Source organism: Loxodonta africana, chromosome 12 (assembly GCF_030014295.1).
Source record: "Loxodonta africana isolate mLoxAfr1 chromosome 12, mLoxAfr1.hap2, whole genome shotgun sequence".
Lineage (NCBI taxonomy): Eukaryota > Metazoa > Chordata > Mammalia > Proboscidea > Elephantidae > Loxodonta > Loxodonta africana.
The window spans coordinates 72,292,582-72,316,475 of NC_087353.1; the positions used below are offsets into that span (position 1 = coordinate 72,292,582).

Genomic DNA, 23,894 nt, shown 5'->3' on the forward strand with positions numbered 1-23,894 from the left:
CAGGACCCTGGGCATCCTCCCTCGCAAGGTTGGCCCAGGGAATAGAGCAGACAGGAGCCTCTGAATTAAAAGCAGTTACTTCTTCTTCTTGGGAAATGGTGACTCATTAAAAGCAACTGGCTGTTTCCCATTACATTCACATTATAGCGAGAAGGCAAGATGCTCAGTACATCTCATAATAGGATGTTTGGGGGTTGAAATGAGTTTCTTTCCTATGTGAGTGATTGATGATACTAAATGGCTGGGGAGCCACAAGGAGCCTTTGAAATGTGTCAGGATATCTGCTCCCCAGCAATGGGGCTCAGATGTATTCACTGGTATTTAAGACTCTGGAGCCCTGGTATCCTAGTGGTTAAGCGCTTGGCTGTTAACTCAAAGGTTGGCGGTTTGAACTCAACAGCCGATCCATGGGATATAATAGTCTGCTTGGTTTAGTGGGCTTTCTGTAAAGATTGCAGCCTTGGAAACCCTATGGGGCAGTTCTACTCTGTCCTATGGCATCGCCCTGAGTCGGAATTGACTTGACGCCACCCCATAACAACAACATTTAGGCCTCTGTGTTGGGTCCATTGCAGGAAGAGCTTCCTGTGGCTACTCAAGGTGGTGAGCTAAGAGGCTGGGACCCTGAAGGAGGTCTGGCTGGCCTGCCTCTGGGCTCTCCCTTGAGAGCAGGGCAGACATGGACAACTGCAATCTGACCTAGAGGGACAGAAGGATGGCCTCAATGACCCAAGTCTCTCATTCTCCAAATCTAATGATTCTGATTTTTGTTTCTTCCCCAACTTTAGTCTGGCTGCTTCTAGAGAAAGGAAATGTAACGGTAATAATGATACCGCTATCGTGTCTGGGCACTGCGCCAAGCACTTGACATATATTAGTACCTCACTTCACCTCTATAACAGCAACTTTATGTGGTAGGAGTTATTATCCCCATTTTACAGAAGAGGAAACTGGGGTTTGGGGAGATTAAGTAAATTGGCTAGGTCACACAATTAGTGGTAGAGCAATGATTTAAACTGAAGTCTGCCCCAGTCTACCCTCAGGGGTAAGCTGCTGGTGAGCAATAACTATAGAATAATGTTTCTAAATCTTCAATTCATTTCATAGAAATGAATGTACTGTCTATACTATCATTAAATATAAATGATAGACTAAAAGATAGTATAGACGGCCATCTACTGTCTATACTATCATTTACTCAATATTTCTTTACATACACTGTTTGGCCCAAAGAAGCTGCTTTTTTTAAATTTATTTTTATTTTTAAAATAATTTTTTATTGTGCTTTAAGTGAAAGTTTACAAATCAAGTCAGTCTCTCACACAAAAACTCATATACACCTTGCTACACACTCCCAATTACTCTCCCCCTAATGAGACCAAAAAAAAAAAATTTTTTTTTTTTTTAATGAGATAGTCTGCTCTCTCCCTCCACTCTCTCTTTTCATGTCCTTTTCGCCAGCTTCTAACCCCCTCCACCCACTCATCTCCCCTCCAGGCAGGCCAACATAGTCTCAAGTGTCCACCTAATCCAAGAAGCTCACTCTTCACCAGCATCCCTCTCCAACCCATTGTCTGGTCCAATCCATGTCTGAAGAATTGGCTTCGGGAATGGTTCCTGTCCTCGGGCAACAGAAGGTCTGGGGGCCGTGACCACCGGGATCCTTCCAGTCTCGGTCAGACCATTAAGTCTGGTCTTATGAGAATTTGGGGTCTGCATCCTACTGCTCTCCTGCTCCCTCAGGGGTTCTCTGTTGTGCTCCCTGTCAGGGCAGTCATCGGTTGTAGCTGGGCACCATCTAGTTCTTCTGGTCTCAGGATGATGTAGTCGCTGGTTCATGTGGCCCTTTCTGTCCTTTGGGCTCGTAATCACCTTGTGTCCTTGGTGTTCTTCATTCTCCTTTGATCCAGGTGGGTTGAGACCAATTGATGCATCTTAGATGGCTGCTTGCTAGCAAGAAACTTCTTTTTAAAAGATTTTTATATCACATCCATAAGTGAAAAGTTATCACTTGGCATAATTCGAAAGTAGCCATAAAAATATCTGATGAAAATAAAGCAATGTTTTAAAATTCTCGCTAAACACTAGAGCCTACCCATGGCTCAGATGGAAGCCTAATCTCTCTTTGTTAACAAGGGGAATTAGTAAGTACTAGAAGCACTGGGAGTCCCAGGGGGTGCAAATGGTAAATGTGCTGGGCTGCTAACTGAAAGGTTTCAGGTTCAAGTCCACCCAGAGGCATGTGAAACAAAGGCCTACAATGCACCTCTCTCCCCCCTCCTCAAAAAAAAATTGTGATTGGAAAACTCTGTGGAACCCAGTTCGACACCGACACTCATGGGTTGCCATGAGTCAGAGTCAATGGCAACTGGTGAGTCCATATCTAAATGAGAAGTTTCTAGGAGATTGCCAGCCCCCATCTGCAATCACCTCTACCCTCCCTGTCGCTGGAGAGCTTTAGATTTTCGGGACACAGGCAGTCCCCCATTAAGATACGTACAACCCTTAATTATAAACCAACTAAAGCCTGTTATATTAAAAATTCGAGGTACATATAGTTGTTCATAGTAACAAATGGGGCTACCTTGCGACACACATCAGAGCATTTTTATTATTATTACTTTATACCATATACCATGGACTGCCAAAAGAACGAACAAATCTGTCTTGGAAGAAGTACAACCAGAATACTCCTTAGGAGCAAGGATGGCGAGACTGCATCTTACATACTTTAAACACGTTCTCCGGAGGGATCAGTCCCTGGAGAAGGACATCATGCCCGGTAAAGTACAGGGTCAGCAGAAAAGAGGAAGACCCTCAATGAAATGGATTGACACAGTAGCTGCAACAAAGAGCGCGAGCATAACAATGATTATGAGGATGGTGCAGGACCGGGCAGTGTTTCATTCCGTGATACATACGGTCACTATGAATCAGAACCGACTGACGGCCCCTAACAACAACAACATTATTATTATGTTAAAGATGTTTTAGTGTATCTGAAAGTGCTCTTTAATGTTTTTTACGCATAGAAAGTACACCAGATGCCATATACTAAGACAACATTTGACTAATGTAGATAACATCAGTACCTAACTGTTACGACTTATATACAAATTCTACTTAAACACAGACTTAGGAACTGACGAATGGACATGGGGAACCTGGGTGGAACAGGGGAGTATGCTGTCACATTGAGGGGATTTCACCTAATGTCACAAAACAATATGTGTATAATTTTCTGAATGAGAAATTAACTTGAGCTGTAAACTTTCACCTAAAAAAAAAGCACAATTAAAAAAAAAAAACCCTCCAAAAAAAACTAAAGGTATGTAAATTACCTTTAGCAATTTAGTTAAAAAAAAAAAGACTTAGGAACAAAAAAATTTTTTTTTTTTTTTTTTAGGAACAGCACTCATTCGTAATCTGAGGAATGCCTGTAAATGATTAAACCTGCTGGCACATCCTGGTCATGCCCCAGGTTCTCAGCTCTTGTTTGCCAGTGCTGCTGTTTGCAAGGCATGCATCTTCCCAGGGTGGCATTTGGGGATAGGAAGATGGATTTAGCTGCCTCTTCCCCCAGAAGTGACTCAGCTCCTGGAAGCTAAGTGACAGCAATGGCAGGGGGAGCCCTGGGGACTGTTGTGTCTTAGTGCTTTGTCATCTGCACACACCAAGTGAGCTCTGCCAGAAAGCTGTGATGGAGCCTCGTAGCCCACCTTCTCCTCTCCCCAGCAGGGACACTTCCATCATCTCCCTCCACCATTTGTCCTTTCATGGAAAGAATCATTGGCACCTGTAGGTGGCTTGCCTTCTAGCTGGAAAATGTTGTTGAAAAGGTTTCTATCACACTAGTTCTTTCACACAAGCTCAGACCCAGCAGAAACTGGCCATTCACATCCCATCCCACCACTTCCCAAAATGTGGTCTGAAGACCTCTTGTGTGAGAATCCCTGGACACGACCCCCCAATCCACAATTAAGCTTGTGCGTACCTTGTTTATTGGCCTATAGAAGCCAAGCCCCCCAGGTACTCACCATGCCCATAAAAGTTTGAGAACACCTACTCTATGTACCTAACGCAATACAATAATACTCAGTTCTCTCTATTATTAGGACCATGATGGCGTATCTTAAGTGAGAAGGTAGTTCTTAAATGAATATGGTTGATGACAACAAAGGCTTTGGAGCGGAACAGATCTATTTTAAATCTCAACCCCACCAGTTACTCCTTTTCCTAAGCCTCAATTTCTTCACCTGTAAAATGGGAATAACAGTACTTACCCTCCCCATTTTATAGTGATTACCTTATTTAAGGTAAGGCATAGATGCTAGCATGTGATAAATGCCCAATAAATGTTAGCTATTATTGTTACTAAAGGAACCTTGGTGGCACAGTGGCTAAGCACTTGGCTGCTAACAGGAAGGTCAGTGGTTCAAACCCACCAGCTGCTCCATGGGAGAAAGATGTGGCAGTCTGCTTCCATAAAGATTTACAGCCATGGAAACCCTATGGGGCAGTTCTACTCTGTCCCACAGGGTCGCTGTGAGTTGGAATTGACTTGATGGCAACTTTTTTTTTTTTAATTATTGTTACTCGGTAAACTTCAGTTTCTTAACCTTTATACTGGGGAAATTACGGTATCTACCATCTAGATACTTTAGGGCAGAAGCTGACAAACTTTTCCTGTAAAGGGCCAGATAGTAAAGATTTGACGCTTGGTAGACCATACAGTCTCTATCGCAGCTGCTCAACTCTGCAGTTGTGGCATGAAAACAGCCAAATGCACAGGAATGAATGGATGTAGCTGTGTTCCAATAAAATTGTATTTACAAAAACGGGCTTGGATTTGGCCCGTGGGCCATAGTTTACCAACTCCTGGCTTAGGGTGCTGTGAAGATGAAATGAGATAAGGCTTCTGCCGAGCCTAGCACAGTGCCTGACACAGAGCTCACTACACAAAAACATTCTATTTTATGTCTGACCCAAGATCTAGACTACGTGCCTCTCTCCAGGGGTGGGAAGCATCCATGAGCAAGACCTTTCAACAGATGCATCAGCCCCATTGCTGCCCCAAATGAAAGCTGAATGTTCATCTCAACATCTGGACCCTGGCAATGCCACTGTCTGCATCCTCCCCCAGGGATGGAGGTAAAATGCCAACTCATGGGGTGTAATGAATTCTCTTCATCTCATGCCTTGCCCCAGGGTGTGTTGCCATTTTCAGCATCTATCCCGTGGAAATCAGGTTGTCCATCTAAACCATGATGTGAAAAATGAGGATACTTATATCTGCGAGGTGGTTAACTATTCACTTTTGCGTCCACAAAAGCATTTGACCCAACGGCACTGTGGAAGGAACGGGCCTGGCAAGCTGCGTTCATAAAGATTACAGCCAAGGAAACCCTATGGAGCAGTTCTAGTGGGTAACACCTGAGGTCTTCGAAGTCACAGATCAACAACAAAAACAAAACCAGCAGCACGATAACAATTAATTGTAACTGTGTATTGGGCATGACACTGCTGGGTTAATTCAGTCCTTGCAACAGGCCTGGGTGGTGGGCTCTTTATTACCCTCATATTCCAGAGGAGGAAACTAAGACACAGAGAGGTTAATTCAGGGATGGATTAACCTGTAAGCACAGCACGCACTGGCTTACTGTAAGCAAGGTACACATAGGCTTAATTGTGGTAAAACGTACATGAAATTGTGCACTACAAATTAGTAAGTAAGCACAAGTAAGCCCGTGTGTCTTAGTCATCTAGTGTTGCTATAACAGAAATACCACAAGTGAATGGCTTTAATGAAGAGAAGTTTATTTTCCCATGGTAAAGTAGACTAAAAGTCCAAATTCAGAGTGTCGGCTCTAGGGAATGGCTTTTTCTCTCTGTCAGCCTTTTCATCAATTTTTCCCCAGACTAGGAGATTCTCTGCACAGGGACCCCAAGTCCAAAGAACACGCTTTGCTCCCAGCACTGCTTTCTTGGTGGTATGAGGTTCCCTTGTCTCTCTGCTTTCTTCTCTCTTTTATATCTCAAGAGACTGCCTGAAGACACCATCTAATCCTGTAGGTTGAGTCCTGCGTCACTAACACAACTGCCGCCCATCCTCGCTCCTTGACATCACAGAGGCAGGATTTACAACATACAGGAAAATCACACAATACTGGGAATCATGGCCCAGCCCAATTGATAAACACATTTTTGAGGGGACATGAATCAATCCATGACACCGTGTGTACCTTGCTTATTGGGTAATCTGCCCCTGGGTTAACTAGCTCTCCAAGGCCACACAACTAGCAAGGGGCAGAGCTGGAACTTAACCCAGGACTCTGATACTAGAGCCCCTCCTGCATTGAGTCTCCTGGGGCTGCGATAACAAATGGCCACCAACCAGGTGGCTTAAAACAATAGGAATTTGTTCTCTCACAGTTCTGGGGGCTACAAGTCAGAAATCAAGGTGTTGGCAGGGTTGGTTCCTTCTGAGGAAGAATTCTACCACGCCTCTCTCCTAGTTTCTGGTGGCTTCCAGCAATCCTTCGATTCCTTGGCTTGTAGATGCAGCACTCCAATCTCCTTCACTTGGTGTGAGTCCCTGTGTATCTCTCTGTGTCTGAATCATCCTCTTCTTTCTCTTATTAACACACCAGTCATTGGATTTATGTGTGTGTGTAAAGACTGGAAGAATGCACACCAAAATGCTACTAGTAATTTTCTCTGGGCAATAGGATTATGGATGACTTTTTGTTACCCTTTTTTGCCTACCTGCATTATCTGAATTTTCTACAACAAACTTTTTATAACTATTACTTAGTATTAAACAAACCAAAAAAAAAAAACCAAACCTGTTGCCATCAAGTGGATCCTGACTCACAGTGACCCTATAGGGCATAGTGGAACTGCCCCATAGGGTTTCCAAGGAGTGGCTGGTGGATTTGAACTGCCAACCTTTTGGTTAGCAGCTGAGCTCTTAACCACTGCACCATCAGAGCTCCATTACTTAGTGTTACTATGATTATTACTGTATTTCCATAAAATCATTATCATAGATATTTCTTCTGCCTCCACACAAGGTTGGAACTGGACTTGGAGGACCAGACAGGGCACACTTGCCATGGTCAAGGGGAGCAGAAGCTCAGAAGTGGGGACCAGGCTGGGACTAACAACATTATGCCTTAAATGGGTTTTTATGAGCTCATCTAAGCTTCCACTTGCCGTCATAACAGGGTTTCCTTGCAAAACATGTTTTCTGGTTTCCAAAGGGGCCACTCACAAATACATATTTGCAGCACAGGCCAGGGTCTGTGTGTACTTGGGGCTTATGATGGTCACTGGAACAACGCTGTCCTCTAGACAAATGAATATTCCAATGTCCCATGGGGATTCTTGACAGCCCAGATCCACCTGGCCTTGCTGCAGCTGTATGGTCTTGACCCCTGCATTTCATGTCTCCTGCACAGATCAACTGGACATCATCTCCATGGCTGAGACTACCATGATGCCAGAGGAGATTGAACTTGAGATGGCGAAAATCCAGCGTCTCCGGGAAGTCTTGGTCCGACGGGAGTCGGAGCTCAGATTCATGTGAGTGAGGTGCTTTGGGAAATGGCAGAAAAAGGAAGGTTTGTGGAGGAGGGTGGGCACCAGGGAACCTAACATTTATTGAGCACCTACTGTGTGCCAGGCCCTGGGATAAAGGCATTATGTACATCTAGTTTTCCTGTTTTATTCTCACAACCACGTAGAGAAGTGGGTACAGCCATCTTCAGTTTGAAACAGGACACTGAAACTGGGATTGAGTTCAGGCCAGTCTGACTCAGTGCTACCTGTAGAAGGCGGAGGGGACAGAGAGAAAGATGCTGAGGTTGCTAAGAGCACACCCTCTGGGTTCAGATAGTCTAGGATCCAAAAACCTGGGTGATCTTGGGCAGAGGACTTAGCCTCACTGAGCTTCAGTTTTCTCATTTGTAAAATGGGGAAAACAGTAATACCTATATCATGGGGTCATTAGCAACCTCAGTCACATGACTTGAAAGTCCATTGTCAACAAAGCACAGCATTCTAAGGATTACAGGTAATCTTTCAAGAGAAACTGCAATTTTTAAAATTGGGCTCTGCAGATAAACAGCAAGTTTAAAAATAAAGCAAAAACAGAGGCTTAATGGGCAACCAAGGAGCCCTGGTGGTGCAGGGTTAAACACTCAGCTGCTAACTGAAAGGTTGGGGGTTTGAACCCACCCAGCGGTTCCATGGGAGAAGGACCTGGCGATCTGCTTCCGTAAAGATGATAGCCAAAAAAACCCTATGGGACAGTTCTGCTCTGTCACATGGGGTCGCTATGAGTCGGAATTGACCTGACGGCACCCAACAACAACAGCAACAAAGGGCAACCTGGTGGCTAAGCTTCTTGCACTCCTTGTCAGCTCCTGACCCAGCCTCCACTGGAAGTAGCAGGAATAGCACACCTTCTAGGTACCTGCTAAGAACCTTCTCACCCATTCTTTCACTGATTTCTCAACACTGTGAGGCCAGTGATGTGATTGTCCCATTTTGCAGATGAGGAGAATGAGGCTCAGAGAAGTTTAACGATCTGGTCCAGGCCTCCTAGCTAGTAAATAGGGAGTTAGGATTCAGACCCGAATCTTCCTGCCCTCAAAACTCGTATGAGGGCATCTCAACAATTTCTACATGTATAGTTGACATTGATTACATCATTCTTCATGTTGTGCAGCTATTCTTGCTATCCTTTCCAAAAACTCAATGTCCCCAGAAGCAAAAACTCCCCCTTTCCTACAACCGATGACTATCCTGACAGGGAACACAACAGAGAACCCATGAGGAAGCAGGAGAGCAGTGGGATGCAGACCCCAAATTCTTGTAAAAAGACCAGACTTAATAGTCTTACTGAGACTAGAAGGACCCCGGAGGTTATGGTCCCGAGACCATCTGTTAGCCCAAGACAGGAACCATTCCCAAAGCCAACTCTTCAGACAGGGGTTAGACTGGACTATGGGATAGAAAATGATACTGGTGAGGAGTGAGCTTCTTGGATCAAGTAGACACCTGAGACTATGTGCAGCTCCTGTCTGGAGGGGAGATGAGGAGGCAGAGGGGGTAAGAAGCTGGTGGAATGGACACGAAAATAGAGGGTGGAGAGAAGGAATGTGCTGTCTCATTAGGGGAGAGCAACTAGGAGTATATGGCAAGGTGTATATAAATTTTTGTAGTAGAGACTGACTTGATTTGTAAACTTTCACTTAAAGCCCAATAAAAATTAAAAAAAAAAAACAAAACCTCCCCCTTTCCCCCTTCCTCCCACCCCCTGTAACCATTCATAATCTTTGGTTTCTATATATTTGCTTGTTTCATATAACTGACTTATTTCGCTCAGCAAGATGTTTTCAAGTTTCATTCAGATAGTGGCATGTATCAGAACTTCATTTCTCCTTATGGCAGAGTAATATTTCATTGTATGTATATACCACATTTTGTTTATCCATTCATCTGGAAATTTTGGTTGTTCAAACCCATATTCTTACTATTACATACGACCTTGTCTCTCACCCCATGAAATGGGCTGTGATTAACAGCTTCAGTTTATTACACTCTTCACATGTGCCAGACCCTATGTTAAATGTTTATGTCTGTGATCTCTTTTCATTTTCCCAGGAGTCCTCAGGGAATGTTCTAGAATATCCCTGCTTTAAAGATAAGAAACATCCTCTCTTTGTCTGGGAATAAGCTAAACTAATACATGAGTGTTCAGATACAATCCCTTACTTCCCTTGTTTAAAAAGGGAGACAGAGAACATCAGTTCTGCTCTAAGGTGCTAAAGAGACCCCTTCTACCCATCAGAGGCTCTAGAGGAGCCAGACGTTGCTTTTGCTGCTAAGGGAAAGGAACAATGGCTGTCTCTCTACATTTACTGACTTGCATTGTGTGTGTGTGCGTGCATGTGTGCACCCATGAGAATTATCCTTGGCATCTACCACATGCCTGGCTCATAAACCAAAAAAAAAAAAACGCATTGCTGTCAAGTCAATTCTGACTTATACCAGCCCTATAGGACAGAGTAGAGCTGCTCCCTAGGGCTTCCGAGGCTGTGATCTTTACAGAAGCAAACTGCCACATCTTTCTCCCATGGAACGGCTGATGGGTTTAAATCACCGATCTTTTGGTTAGCAGCTGAGCCCTCAACTGCTGTGTCACCAGGGCTCCTTGCCTGGCACATGAATCCAAAAACCCATTACTATCGAGTTCATTCCAACTCATAGCTACCCTGTAGGACAGAGTAGAATTGCCCCATAGGGTTTACAAGGCTGAAGTCTTTACAGAAACAGACTGTCACATCTTTCTTCCAAGGAGTGGCTGGTGGATTTGAACTGCCAACCTTTCACTTAGCAGCTTAGAGCTTAACCACTGCACCACCAGGGCTCCACCTGGCACATAGTAAGTGCTTAAGAATAATAATAATAATAACCAAAAAACCAGTTGCCATCGAGTCAATTCCGATTCATGGTGACGCCATGTATATGTCAGAGTAGAACTGTACTCTATAGGGTTTTCAGTGGCTGACTTTTTGGAAGTAGATTGCCAGGACTCTCTTCTGAGGTGCCTCTGGGTAGACACGAACCTCAGCCTTTTGGTTAGTAGCCAAGCACTTTAACCATTTGCACCCCCCACAGACTCCGGTAATAACAATAGCTAACATTTACTAAGCTCTAGCTCTGGGCCAGGAACTGCACTAAGCACTTAACCAATGATCTCATTGAATTTCCCCACCAAGCCAAATCAGCCCAACCACTTGTGGACAGATGTCAATGGTAGACACAGATTGATGGAAAGACCGGACTCAGCAGACACTTGAATAAATCAAATAAAGTTCCCTTATCTAAAGGATACAGAAGGAAGTCAGTGCAATCAGGATATAGAGTAGGGGCTCAGTGATATTATCCAGAGGAGTAGCCGGCTTCCAGGCCCCCAGAAATCTCACAAGCAGGGTGCAGTCAGGGATAACAATGAGGACATCCCCCCCGGCCCAGCCTTGTACCAGACATAGCTTTGCCTGGATACACACTGGGGATGGCCTCATCTGGCCAGGTGCACCACCTCATCAATCTCAGAGACACAGTGGACTCGAGGCTCGCCAGGGTAGAGAACACGGCTCACTCAGACCTGAACAGACTCCTCATCCATCATTCTCAGCCTCCCAGGCTAAGAGGCCATGGGCTAAGAGCATTCTTGAATTCAATTTCCTAGCTGTCTCTCAGAGCCATGCCCTTACATAGCTGTAGGGCTTTTCCTACAGGTGGGTCCTATCCTCACCTCCATTTTGAAAAAGGGAGAATTGCATTAGTTAATAAGTGGCTAAGCCAGAATGCAATCTGACTCCAGAAAAAAAAAAAAAAAAACCAATTCCAATTCATAGTGACCCTATGAGACAGAGTAGAACTGCCCCATAGAGTTTCCAAGGAGAGCCAGGTAGATTCGAACTGCTGACCTTTAGGTTAGCAGATGTAGCACTTAATGACTATGCCGCCGGGGTTTCCCTAACAGAGTATGTATTAAATGAGTGAATGAATGAGGAAAGGAAGGAAGGGAAGGAGGGAGGGAGGGAAGGATCAAAGAAGAAAGGGAGGAAGGGTGGGAAAGAGAAAGGAAAAAAAGAAGAAAAGAAAGGAAGGGAGAGAGGGAGGGAGGGAGGGAGGAAGGAAGGAAAGAAGGAAGAAGAAAGCTTTGAATACATCTACCAAGAAAATTCCTTAAAGAGTATAAGCTCCATGAGGACAAGGACCTTACCTGTCTTGCTCACCACTGTATCTTTCTAGTATCTTGAACAGTACCTGGCACTTATTAGATCAATTAATGATTGTTGAATGTGGACAACAACCCCCTCTTCATACAAATGGTGTATGGCATAGAGTTAAGAGGGAGGCAGAATTTCAGACCACGCTAAGCATTTGCAGGCTTGGACGGGGAAGCTCCAAGTGACAGCAGCGTGACAGCCCTTGGCTGAAATAGTCCCCATGGCTGTACCTGTAATAACCAGGATGGAGATTGGTTTTGTCACACCTGCTCCGAAGTAATCAAGTTAATACCTGTCAGCTCCTTTGGAGACCCTGTGAGTCAGACAATATTTCACAGTCGAGGGTGTTCTTTCTCTTTCACAGTCTCCTGCTGTGTTGACCCTTTAAAGAATGGGTCCAATAATTGCTTTGTTCCCCCCCAATTCCCAACACCCTCAGCGATTAGCGTGAGTCTTCAATGAGTTTCCCTTTTATCATCTGCTCTGTCATGCCCCTTCCCCTGGACTCCACAGTGGCTACTGATCCTCCTTCTCCTCTTGCCAGGACGTGAGCAAGCAGAAGAGTGAGATTTACCCATTCCCAGGAAACTAGTGTGAACTTGTGAGAAGTGGGCTCAGGAGTCAGATGGTCCTCCATGTGCATCCTGGCTCCCCTGGACTCAGTCTGTGACCTTGGGTATACAAACACCAGGGGACATAAGAGCCGCTGTTTTACTGAGTGTACTGATGTGGTACGCACTATGCTGAGTGCTCTGCATACATTCGCTTACTTGTTTTCACTTACTTAATCCTCCCCAAAGCCCTTATGCAGTAGGTTTTATTCCATCTATTTTATGGATAAGGTGGAGTAACTTTTCCAAGGTCACCAGCTAGTATGAGGCAGGACTGGGATTTGAACCCGAGATGTGTGCCCAGAGGTGGAGCTCTTCACCCTAAGTAATCCTGTTATCTTCATTCCTAATGCAAGGACCCCCTTCCTCTTTGCTCAGCAATTCTAGAATGCAGAGGCAAACTCCCGTCTGGTCTTTTCTTGCTCTGTCCATCGCTTTGACCTGAGTGTGGTGGGAAATGAAAGGGTTCTACTGCGTTAGACTTTGGACTTTTCCACGTCCTTTCTCTGAAGATAATTCCCACAGACCAAAATGGTGGACTCTAATCTACACAGTCAGGGCTTTTGAAGTCAGCCTGCCTGAGAATTTGCTGTAGGGCTGGATGGTGAGGAGAATTCTCAAGAGCCGTAGCAGGGAACATTTAATGAATCCTTACTGCTGGCCCCCATCACCTGTCTGTCAGTGTGTCGTACTGCGGTAGCTTGTGTGTTACTGTGATGCTGGCAGCTATGCCACCAGTACTTCAGACACCAGCAGGGTCATCCATGGTGGGCAGTTTTCAGTGGAGCTTCCATACTAAGATGGGCTAGGAAGAAAGGCCTGACAGTCTACTTCCAAAAATTAACGAATGAAAACTCTAAGGATCACAACAGAATATTGTCCAATCTAGTGCTGGAAGGTCAGCCCCTTAGGCTGTAGGGCACTGAAAATACACAGTGGTCGGAACAATGGACTTGAGCATACCAACGATCATGACCATGGTTCAGGACAGGGAAATGTTTCGTTCTGTTCTATGTGGGGTTGCCATGAGTCGGAACTGATTGGACAGCCGCTAACAACAAACACTGCAAGCCCAACCCTAACCCTGGTGGTGTTGTGGTTAAGAGCTATAGCTGCTAACCAAAAGGTTGGCAGTTTGAATCCACGAGGCGTTCCTTGAAAATTCTATGGAACGGTTCTACTCTGTCCTATAGGGTCACTATGAGTTGGAATTGACTCGATGGCCACGGGCTTAGTTTTTTTCTTTTTAACACTGTGCTAAGCCCTTCACACACACATTAAGACATAATCTATGTAAAGTGCTTCCTAAAGGCGGGCAGGTCAGGAGAAACCCCCGCGGTATACCTGCCTGCCCTGGACAGGGCCCACAGTCTGGCCCACAGATGGGCTGTGAGCAGGCCCTTGGTGAGAACATGTCCCCAGACTGCACATGCAGCCTGGCTTCTCTCCCTGCCTTCCTTTCCCTTGTCCTCTGGTTTCCAAATTGTGAAATGGCCCATACTGATCTCCCTCTGGAGGTTTGGCAATTTTATGAGCTTCACTTGAATGAGTCCATAAACCCGTCAATATCACAAAGCCGTCTCTCTCTAATAGGCAGCAAATGTCTAGGTAATTGTGCTCAAAGCCGGCTTTTTTCCCTCTTTGCTCCGCATGCCACCACTTCCCAGCTCTAGTCCCTCCCTCTGCCCCATCTCCGTGCCACCGCCCCCCCAACAAAGGCTGCCGGCAGCCTCAGCATCTTTTTTTCTCGCCCTGAATTCCATCATTGAATCACAGCGTTTGCTTTTCATACCTCCTCTTGCAGCCCCTGGCTGCCCGCCTCGGCTCTTTGCATCTCATGTACAATGCTGCTCCTGCTGTTTATCTGGGTTTCAGATAATTAAGTATCTCCAGCCTTGGAGTGGGAGTGGAGGTGGTTATCTTCGGTTTACACCCGCTTGCTGGATTTTCATATAAGGGGGATGTTGTGCCCAGCCTCAAGGCTCTGGGCTGTAGCGGCTTTTAATCAGGGAGAGTCAGAACTACAGTAGGCAGAGAGGCGGGTGCGCTAAGGACCTATTTCAGTAGCACAGCCCTGGAGTTCCAATAATGGCACAGCCAGGACTCTGTAAATCCGTTTTATTAAGAAACACCAAATGTGGTTAGAGGTCAGATGCTAGAACCTGGCAGAGATTCAGGGTGGGCCAACGGAAAGTGCGTGAGTTGAAAATGGAAGCTTTTTTTTTTTTTTAACACTTGCTCTGTTAGGCAGTGTTCTAAGTGACTGACATTCTTGATTTGTTTAATCCTCACTACCACTGTATAGGAGTCATACCATTAAGCGCTTGACTCCTAGCCAAAAGGTTGGTGTTTCGAACCCACTAAGCTGTGCCCTCAGAAGACAGGCCTGGCCATCTGCATGAAAATCCTACGGAGCAGTTCTACTCTGTACACATGAGATCACCATGCGTCAGAATCGACTCAATAGCAACTACTGAAAACGGCAACACAACCATATAGGCCGAAACATACCCCTGCCCTCTATTTATAGGTGAGGAAACTGAAGCACAGAAAAGTCAAGTAACTTGACCAGGGCTGCAAAAAATCAAAATCAAACCTGTTGCTGTCGAGTCGATTCCAACTCATACTGACCCTACAGGAAAGAGTAGAACTGCCCCATAAGGATTCAAAGGCTGTAATCTTTATTGGTGGTGGTGTTAGGTGCCCTGTGTACAATAGAATGAAACATCGCCCGGTCCTGTGCAATCCTCCCAGTCGTTGCTATGTTTGAGCCCATTGTTGCAGCCACTGTGTCAATCCATCTTGCTGAGGATTTTCCCCTTTTTTCACTGACCCTCTAATTTACCAAGCACGATGTTCCTTCTCCATTTGTCATGATGTTGCTTATTGGTCCAGTTGTGAGGATTTTTGTTTTCTTTATGTTGTAGTGTAATCCATACTGAAGGTCTTTGGTCTTCATCCATCAGTGCTTCAATTCCTTTTCACTTTCAGCAAGCAAGATTGTGCAATCTGCCTATCGAAGGGTGTTACTGAGTCTTCCTCCTACCTTGATGCTGTGTTCTTCCTTATATAGTCCAGCTTCTCCGATTATTTGCTCAGCATACAGATTAAATAAGTATGGTGAAAGGATACAACCCTGATGCCCACCTTCCCTGATCTTAAACCACACAGTATTCCCTTGTTCTGTTCCAACAACTGCCTCCTGGTCTTTGTACAGGTTCTGCATGAGCACAGTTGTTTTGGAATTCCCATTCTCCAAAATCTGTTATGATCCACACAGTCGAATGCCTTTGCATAGTCAATAAGACACAGGTAAACATCCTTCTGGTATTCTCTGCTTTCAGCCAGGATCCGCCTGACACCAGCAATGATATCCCTCGGGCCATATCCTCTTCTGAACCTGGCTTGAATTTCTGGCATTTCCCTGTCAATGTACTGCTGCAACCCCTTTTGGATTATCTTCAGCAAAATGTCACTTGTGTGTGATATTAATGAGAATGTTCAAGAAGCTCCACATTCTGTTGAATCACTGGTTTTTGGAATGGGCACAAATATGGACCTCTTCCAGTCGGTTGGCCAGGTAGCTGCCTTCCAAATTTCTTGGCATAGGCAAATGAGCACTTTCAGTGTTGCGTCCCTTTGTTGAAACATCTCAATTGGTATTTCGTCTATTCCTGGAACCTTGTTTTTTTGCAATGCCTTCAGTGCAGGTTGGACTTCTTTCTTCAGTACCATCAGTTGTTGATCATATGCTACCTCCTGAAATGGTAGAACATCGGCCAATTCTTTTTTGTACAGTGACTGTGTGTATTCCTTCCATTTTCTTTTAATGCTTCCTGCATCATTCAATATTTTGCCCATAGAATCCTTCAGTATTGCAACTTGAGGCTTGAGTTTTTTCTTCAGTTTTTTCAGTTTGAGAAGTGCTGAGCGTGTTCTTCCCTTTCGGTTTTCTAACTCAAGGTCTTTGCACATGTCATAAAACTTTACTTTGTCTTCTCCATCTTCCCTTTGAAATCTGTTCACCTCTTTTATTTCTTCATTTCTTCCATTTGCCTTAGCTACTCTGTGTTCAGGGGCAAGTTTCAGAATCTCTTCTGACATGCATTTTGGTCTTTTCTTTCTTTCCTGTCTTGTTAATGACCTCTTGCTTTCTTCATGTATGATGTCCTTCATGTCATTCCACAACTCATCTGGTTTTGTCATTAGTGTCCAATGGGTCAAATCTGTTCTTGAGATGGTATCTGAATTCAGGTGAGATATACTCAAGGTTGTATTTTGGCTCTTGTGGACTTGTTCTAATTTTCTTTGCCTTCAAGTTGAACTTGCATATTAGCAATTGATGGTCTGTTCCCCAGTTGGCCCCTGGCCTTGTTCTGACTGATGATACTGAGCTTCTCCATTGTCTTTTCCCACAGATGTAGTTGATTTGATTCCTGTGTATTCCATCTGGCCAGGTCCAAGTGTATAGTTGCCGTTTATGTTGTTTAAAAAAGATATTTCCAGTGAATAGGTCGTTAGTCTTGCAAAATTCTATCATGCGATCTCCAGCATCATTTCTATCAACAAGGCCATATTTTACAGCTTCTGATTCTTCTTTGTTTCCACCTTTTGCGTTTCAATAACCAATAATTATCAGTGCATCTTGACTGCATGTTTGGTCAATTTCAGACTCCAAAAGTTGGTAAAAATCTTCAGTTTCTTCATCTTCGGTATTAGTTGTTGATGCATAAATTTGAATAATATTCATATTAACTGGTCTTCCTTGTAGGCATATGGATATCGTCCTATCACTGACAGCATTGTACTTCAGGATAGATCTGGAAATGTTCTTTTTTTCACTGTTCCTCTTCAATTTGTCATTCCCATCATAGTGGACCATGTGATTGTCCGATTCAAAATGGCCAATACCAGTCCATTTCAGCTCACTAACGCTAGAAGATTGATCTTCAAGTATTTCATTTCATTTTTGACAACTTCCGATTTTCCTAGATTTATACTTCATACATTCCACATTCCATTTACTAATGGATGTTTCCAACTGTTCCTTCTTATCTTGAGTCATGCCACTGCAGCAAATGAAGGTCCCAAAAGCTATACTCCATCCATGTTGTTATGGTCAACTCTATTTTGGGGAAGCAGCTCTTTCCCAGCTGTATTTTTAGTGTCTTCCAACCTGAGGGGCTCATCTTCCGGCACTCTATCAGACAGTGTTCCACTGCTTTTCATAAGGTTTTCACTGTCCAGTTTTTTCAGAAGTAGATCTCCAGATCCTTCTTCCTAGTCTGTCAGAGCTGAAACCTGTCCACCCTGGGTGACCCTGCTGGCATTTGAATATCCCCTGGTAGCACAGCTTCCAGCATCGCAGCAACACGCAAGCCACCACAGTATGTCAAATTGACAGACGTAATCTATAATCTTTATGGCAGCAGAGTGCTACATATTTCTCCTGCAGAGCAGCTGGTGGATTCAAACCACCCATCTTGCAGTTAGTAGCCAAATACTTAACCACTGCACCACCTGAGCTCCCTTCCAGAGTTGCACAGGTCCCATTAAGTAGCAACTCTGTTTCTTCCCAACTGTGTGGCCTAGAGCAAATTCTTTGCCCTGTCCCAGTCTCAGTTTTCCCATCTATACAATGGGACAATGATGTCTCCCTGCCAGCACTGTAGCAAGGGATGAAGAGGGAGGACACATGTGAAAGCAGCTGGCTCTTCCTAGGTATTAAGTGAAACAGAACCCTCTTTCCTCCTTTAACTGTTAGCACTGTGCTTTGAGGGAAAGTAGAGGGCCAAGACTGTTCAGCCAACTCCAGAGAAACCCTAGATAATATTCCTCTCCTCAAGAAGCTGGGGGTAAGACTGCCTGCCTTTGAGCCTTGACTTTATTAAAAAAAAATTAGTAGTAGTATTTATTATTATTTTTAAGAACATTTTATAAATCTGCATTTTCTTTTCGTTTCAACGTGCTGATGATAATTCTGAAGTCTACTAGGAAAAGCTTCAAGCCAAGGGCAAAACGAAGCATGTATATTTATGTAAATCAACATATCTCAGCCACATTGGAGGGGGCGGTTCTGTGCCACCCTGGTTGTACTCTGGGTTTTAAATAGCATCTCCTCACAACAGGTCACGGTTGCCAGAGCCACTGTACCTGTCAGGTGGGAAGAGATTTTCTTAATTGCAGCAGATTTAAAAAGCAATTTGTCTTGGACAAATATACAAGAATGTAAAGCTCAGGGGAGGGGAAGGATGAAGGAGGGCTCAAGGAAAGAGGAAAGAGACTAGAGAGAGGAGAATGGATGGAAGGAATCTCCTGCTAAATTTCTAAGTGTACTGGAGGGTGGGGTGAGAATGGGGATCTGGGTTGATTGAATGGAGACAGACATGTCCCCCACTTGACAAGCTTCTACTGCTCCAAGTTGTTAGTGAGAACAAGCTTCACGAAGGGAAATTCTTTTCTCTGGAAGCTCCAACTGTCTTATCATAAAATGACGGTACAGGCAGTCCCCAGATTATGGATGAGTTCCGTTCCCAAGTCTGTCTTTAAGTAGAGTTTGTACGTAAGTCAGAACAGGCACGGATCATATCTAACGTAAGTTAGTCAAATGTTTGTCCTAATATAAAGTATATAGTGCACCTTTCTATGCATGAAAAAAATTAAATACTTCCAAATACACTAATATGTCTTTAATATAATAATCCTGTAATAGTAGTAATGAATAAGGAAGACTGAAGAAGAACTGATGCCTTTGAATTATGGTGTTGGCGAAGAATATTGAATATACTATGGGCTTTGAGAGGAACAAATCTGTCTTGTGAGAAGTACAGCCAGGATGCCCCCTAGAAGGGAGGACGGCAAGATTTTGTCTTAAGTAGTTTGGACTTGTTATCAGGAGGAATCAATCCCTGGAGAAGGAACATCATGCTTGGTAAATTAGGGGGTCTGCAAAAAAGAGGAAGATCCTTAGCAAGACGGAGTGACACAGGCTGTAACAGTGGGTTCGATCAGGGCTTCAAACCGGTTCTTTCTGGTTTGAACTCCTGCTGAGGATTTGAATTAACAAGGACCCACTGAGAATTTGCATTTCTAACAAGTTACCAGGCGATGCTAAAATTGTGCTAGGGATAAGAATCACCTGAGGATTTTGTTAAATGGTAGATTCTGGTTCGGCATATCTGAGGTTAAAATGCAAATTCTGGCTCAAACACAGCAACAATTGTGAGAATGGTGCAGGTCTGGGCAGTGTTTTATTCTGTTGTATGTAGGGTCGATATGAGTTGGAACTGACACAAAGACACCTAATAACAACAGTGATAACGTTTTGATGCGCATTGCAAAGTAGCACCCGATTCTTACTATAAGCCATTGTGTGTACCTTGGATTTTTAATGTAATAGGCTTTACGGGAGTTGGTTTATAACCGTGGGTGTATGTAAGTCTTGAGGGCACTGGGTTTGGTTTTTTTATGTAAGTCTGACATTCATAACCTGGGGACTGCCTGTATTTCATTTTATTGGCTCTGAGGCTTTCCTTGGAACCTCCTGGACTCTGGTGCTGGGAGGGTGCTCTCTATATTGGACCATTTATTCTCAGAAATTTCCACGTGCATACTCTGTTCAATTAGCAAAGACCTAAGGGGTTGGTGCAAATAGTTAACACTGGCCACAGCCTGAAAGGTTGGAAGTTCGAGCCCACTCAGAAGTACCTTGGAAGAAAAGCCTGGTGATCTACTTCTGAAAAATCAGCCATTGCAAACCCTGTGGAGCACAGTTCTGCTCACATCCATGAGGTAGCCATGAGTCAGAATCGACTTGACAGCAGCTGATTGGTTGGTTGGTTTGCTTGTTTCTGGAAAATTGCTGATCTGAATGGCAGCAGGGGATGAGAAGTGTTTGTCTGCATCTCTTGATGATTGGAACTGAGATTCAGCTCTCTTCTCAGCCCGTAGTCCAGAATCAGGCAATGCTTGGCTGGGCCTCATTCCCATACTTCCCTTCAAGAAAGAACCAGGCGTCTCTTGATATTTCTGAGACGGGAAGCTGAAAGAGCAGTGGGAAAGGAAGAAACTACAAGCAACTTAGCAGATGTGCCTTGGTGTCTTGGGGCTATGTAAGCGTAGCTGGGCCCCAGCCACCCACTGAGACAATATACTGATTTGTGTTCTTCATTCTGTTTGATTGGTTGCTATTCACTGATTGATAAATTACGTAGATCTTGTTTTCTCCTGCAATTCTTACCTCCTCTTGTCCCTCTGTCCTCAGTCCACTAAACTCGCAGGAGTTTCAGGTTACAGTAGTTCAATTCACAACACTCCTGGTTGGGCTCTGCCTATTTTTTCATATCTAGATGTACTGGTCTTTGATGGTGTTGCTTTCTGGTAGACCTCTAGTTGCCCCAGATTAGATTACACCTGGGTTTGAATCCTAGCCCTACCTTTACCAAAATCAAACTCATTGTCGTCGAGTCAATTCTGACTCATGGCCATTGAATCTTAGACAAATACATTAACCTCTTTGAGCCTCAGTGGCCTCTTCTGTCAAATGTGGATGCCTTACAGGGTGGATATGAGGATTAAAACAGACCATGCGTATTAAGAAGGTTCCCTGGTGGCACGGTTAGGCGCTTGGTTGCAAACAGAAATGTGGGCAGTTTGAATCACCAGCAACTCCACAGGAGAAAAGACCTGGCAATCTGCTCCCATAAAGGTTACAGCCTAGGAAACCCTATGGGACAGTTCTACTCTGTCCTATAAGGTTTCCAGAAATCAGAATCCACTTGATGGTATACAACAACAACAATATGTGTATTAAGAGCTGAACCCAGTGCCTGCCACAAAGTAAGTGCTCATTAAATGGTAGTACCCATTCCTCTAGGAAGAAAATGAGTTTGGAGATTAACCGATGCAGATTAAGAGCAAACACTGGGCCCGGGCTCTTGAATTTTAGTGGTGGGCTGATTGTTTTGAGGAGAGGCACAGGAGAAGGGAGAAGCTAGGAGGGTGATGTAAAAGTCTCTGCCATGACTAGGGATATTTAGACTGGGGACGAGAAGGCTCAAAGGGCAACTGAGATTTGTTTTGAAACATCTGCAGGGAAAGAAATGGGAAAGGAATCGAAGAGGGAATTATTTTATGTGAAATTAGAAGCACTACATAGGTGCCACATGAATCAGATGACTGGCGAGTGAGACCTTTCCAAATGTTTAGAGCTGTGAAAAGTTGGTGGAAACCCTGGTGGCATAGTGGTTAAGTGCTATGGCTGCTAACCAAAGGGTCGGCAGTTTGAATCTGCCAGGCGCTTCTTGGAAACTCTGTGGGGCAGTTCTATTCTGTCCTATGGGGTCGCTATGAGTCAGAATCGACTCGACAGCACTGTGTTTGGTTTGGTTTGGTTTTATGAAAAGTTGGAACTTTGGGAGGTTCCATACCTGGGGATGTCCAAGTATTCATTCAGTCATTCATTTAAGAAGCATATATTGTGTAATTACCACGTGCTAGGTCTTGGGGACATAGCAAAGAACAAGACAAATGAAGACCCTGCCCTAAAGAGTGTAGAAAACTCAAAAAAACCGAACTCATTGCCATCGAGTTGATTCTGACTCATAGGACAGAGTAGAACGGCCCCGTAGGGTTTCCAAGGAACTGCTGGTGGATTCGAGCTGCCGACCTTTTGGTTAGCAGCTGAGCTCTTAACCACTGCGCCACCAAGACTCCAAAGAGTGTACAGTCTAGACAAAAAAACCCATTGCCATCAAGTCTATTCGGACTCATAGCAGCCCTATAGGGCAGAGTAGAACTGCCCCATAGGGTTTCTAAGGCTGTGATCTGTACGGAAGCAGACAGCCATATCTTTCTCCTGCCGAGTGACTGGTGGATTCAAACCGCTGACCTTTCGCTTAGTAGCTGAGTGCTTAACCACTGCACCACCAGGAATCCTTAGAGCTAGATACCTCCTAAATGACAGAAAGAAGCCTCAGATGGGTGGTGGGGTGGAATGAGATAGGAGGTATTGAGCGGTCAATTCTTAAGTTCGCTATTATTAGCTAACGTCTCTTGAGCATGCCCAAGTGCCAGGCACAGTGCTAAACTTTTTATATGGATTATCTTATTTCATTTTCATCAACCACCATCTGTCGGTTTGTCATACTATGGTGGTTTGCATGTTGTTATGATGCTGGCTGTTTCTTGCACCACAGGGTGAGGCACTTACAGAAGCAGTCAGTGTCTGGGGGTAGTGGAACCTGTCTACCTTATACTAGGTTGGCAATTCCCCATACCTCTGGCTCTCAACCTTGACTACAAATTGGAACTTTTTTTTTAATAATATTTTATTGTGTTTTCAGTGAAGGTTTACACACCAGTTTAGGTTTCCATTCAACAATTTTTTACCCAAGTTGTACATTGACATTAGTTACATTCTTCACAATGTGTGAACATTCTCTTTATTTCCATTCTGGTTGTTTTGTTTCCATTAATCTAGTTTCTACGCCCTGTATCATTCTCTGTCTTTGTTTTAAAGTAATTGTTGACCATTTGGTCTCATATAGGTGATTTTTTAAAGGAACACAGTACTTGCAGGTAATATTTATTATTTGTGAGCCAATGTGTTATTTAGCTACAAGGTAACTTCAGGGGTTTGTTTTGCCTCAAGGCTTGAAGAGTATCTCAAGGCAATAGTCTCGGGGAGTCCTCCAGCCTCAACCAGTCCAGTAGGTCTTTTTTTTGGTTTCTGAATTTTTTTTTTTAGGAATTTGAGGTCCTGTTCCATGTTTTCCTCCCATTCTCTCAGGGTCTATCTGTTGTGGCCCTGATTAGAATGGTCAGTAGTGGTAGCCAGGCGCCATGTAGTTCTTCTGGTTTGAGGGTAGATGAGGCCAAGGTTCATGTAGACTATTTGTCCTGTAGACTAGTTTCTTCTTTGAGTCTTTGGTTTTCTTCTTTCTCTTTTGTTCAAGATGCATAGAGACCAATAGTTGTATCTTAGATGTCCACTCGCAAGCTTTAAAGACCCTAGACACTATTCACCAAACAAGGATGTAGAACATAACTTTATAAACTATACTATGCCAGTTGACTGAGATGTCCCACAAGACTATGGTCCTAATCCTTCAAACCCAGGGATCCAATCCCACTATATCTAAGAAACATCTGTAACTGTGCTTCCCTATGTGCTTTACTAAATACATGAATATATGTGCATAAGGTCATATAGATGCACATACATATGTGTACACGTATATATATGGGTACACACATATACTCACATATACACACCTATATAAAAAAAAATAACTAGTATATATACACACATAAATACTCACATATACATTCCTCTAAGGGGCCATGGTGGTGCAGTGGTTAAACATCCAACTGCTAACCAAAAGGTTGATGGTTCAAACCCACCAGCCGCTCTGCAGTAGAAAGATGTGGCAGTCTGCTCTCTTAAAGATTTCAGCCTTGGAAATCCAATGGGGCA

At 44.1% G+C, this 23,894-nt stretch overlaps 1 protein-coding gene across 1 annotated transcript in view; it reads left to right on the forward strand.

The window, feature by feature from the left end:
- Positions 1 to 23,894, forward strand: part of BMERB1 (bMERB domain containing 1) — a 150,212-nt gene that overhangs the window by 78,075 nt on the left and 48,243 nt on the right. The window contains exon 2 of the mRNA XM_003421876.4: positions 7,461 to 7,584. Coding sequence (XP_003421924.1) covers positions 7,461 to 7,584 — 124 coding nt within the window. The remainder of the gene's footprint in view (positions 1 to 7,460; positions 7,585 to 23,894) is intronic.